Here is a 1,317-nt window from a genome sequence, read left to right as displayed (position 1 = left end):
TGGAATCGATGCCATGGCCACAGGTTTATTGAGACTTGTTTGAGCCCTGGTTTACTGGGAGGGTTCTTGTGGTGGTTCAGTGGTAGATTCTTGCCTTCCATGAGGGGCACTTGGGTTTGACTGGGCCCAGTGAACTTCAAGTGCAGCCACCACCCATCTGTCACTCCTGGAGGCTTACATGCCCTCGTGATGTGGACAGGTTTCAGTGGAGCTTCCAGGATAAGATGGGCTAGGAAAAAGGCTTTGTGATTTACTTCTAAAATTCAGCCAGTGAAAAGCCCATGAACCACAATCGTCTGATTGGCCACAATCATGGGGATGGAGCAGGACTGCACAGTGTTTCACCCCATTGTGCATGGGGGGCCATGAGTTGGGGGCCTACTTGATGACAACTAACAGCAAATGTGAGGTGGTCTGTCACTAAGGTCATATACATGGCTGAGTGTGCTTTGTTACCATGTTCTTACAGGAAGCTAAGCGCTTTTCCAACATAGATAAGTCTTGGGTGAAGATCATGACTCGCGCACATGAAATGCCAAATGTGGTTCATTGCTGTGTTGGAGATGAGACCATGGGGCAGCTTTTACCACACTTACTGGAGCAGCTGGAGATATGCCAGAAATCCCTTACTGGGTAAGTTCACCAGTGTGTTTGCTTTGGGAAGGTCTCTTGACATCTTGGAGATAAATGGGAACAGAGGGACTAGGCAGCATTAAGCAAGGCTGCCTTATTTTGCCAAGAGTAAAGTCATGTTTAGGAGTTCCTCAGTGCTGTAGGCAGATATGCACTTGTCTGCTAACCAAAAGGCTGGAGATTTGAGTCCACCCAGAGGGGCCTTGTCAGAGAGGCCGGGTGAGTGAGTTCTGAAAAACCTGTCACTGAGAACCCAGTGGAACATGGTCCTACACTGACCCATGGGGGGCTGGGCTTGATGGCCACTGGAAAAAAGAAAAAATCATGTTAGAAGTTGTTGCACAGATAAAACTGAGTTTGTAGCTTCATAGTCTCTTCAGGCACCAATTAGGTCTTGTCATGACTTTGGAATAATAGGACTTAAGGTTGCTTGTGAGTCTGGACAAGATCTCAACAAATATTCTCATGGAGTCTTTGCTTTGTAAAATTAATACACTTATTTTTTGGATATTCTTTTCAGATAAACACTTGAAGAACCAAAATATTTGATGAAACTCAGCCAAGAACAATTAAAAGCAGTGTATTTATACCCAAACAGACATGCTTATACTGTAATGAATGCCTCATATAATATCTGACAGTTCACACACACATGGACATGCACACACACGCACACATACACAC

The 1,317-nt window shown here is 45.1% G+C and overlaps 1 protein-coding gene across 1 annotated transcript in view; it reads left to right on the top strand.

Moving 5' to 3' along the window:
* Window positions 1-1,317, top strand: part of LOC103211144 (dynein axonemal heavy chain 5) — a 240,282-nt gene that overhangs the window by 2,758 nt on the left and 236,207 nt on the right. Inside the window, exon 3 of the mRNA XM_007957061.1 lies at window positions 470-633. Coding sequence (XP_007955252.1) covers window positions 470-633 — 164 coding nt within the window. The remainder of the gene's footprint in view (window positions 1-469; window positions 634-1,317) is intronic.

Source organism: Orycteropus afer, unplaced genomic scaffold, assembly GCF_000298275.1.
Source record: "Orycteropus afer afer isolate SDZICR_OR568_19922 unplaced genomic scaffold, OryAfe1.0 scaffold00700, whole genome shotgun sequence".
Taxonomy (NCBI): Eukaryota; Metazoa; Chordata; class Mammalia; order Tubulidentata; family Orycteropodidae; genus Orycteropus; species Orycteropus afer.
Note: the sequence above shows the minus strand (reverse complement) of the source record. Positions and strands in the feature narration are given on the sequence as shown.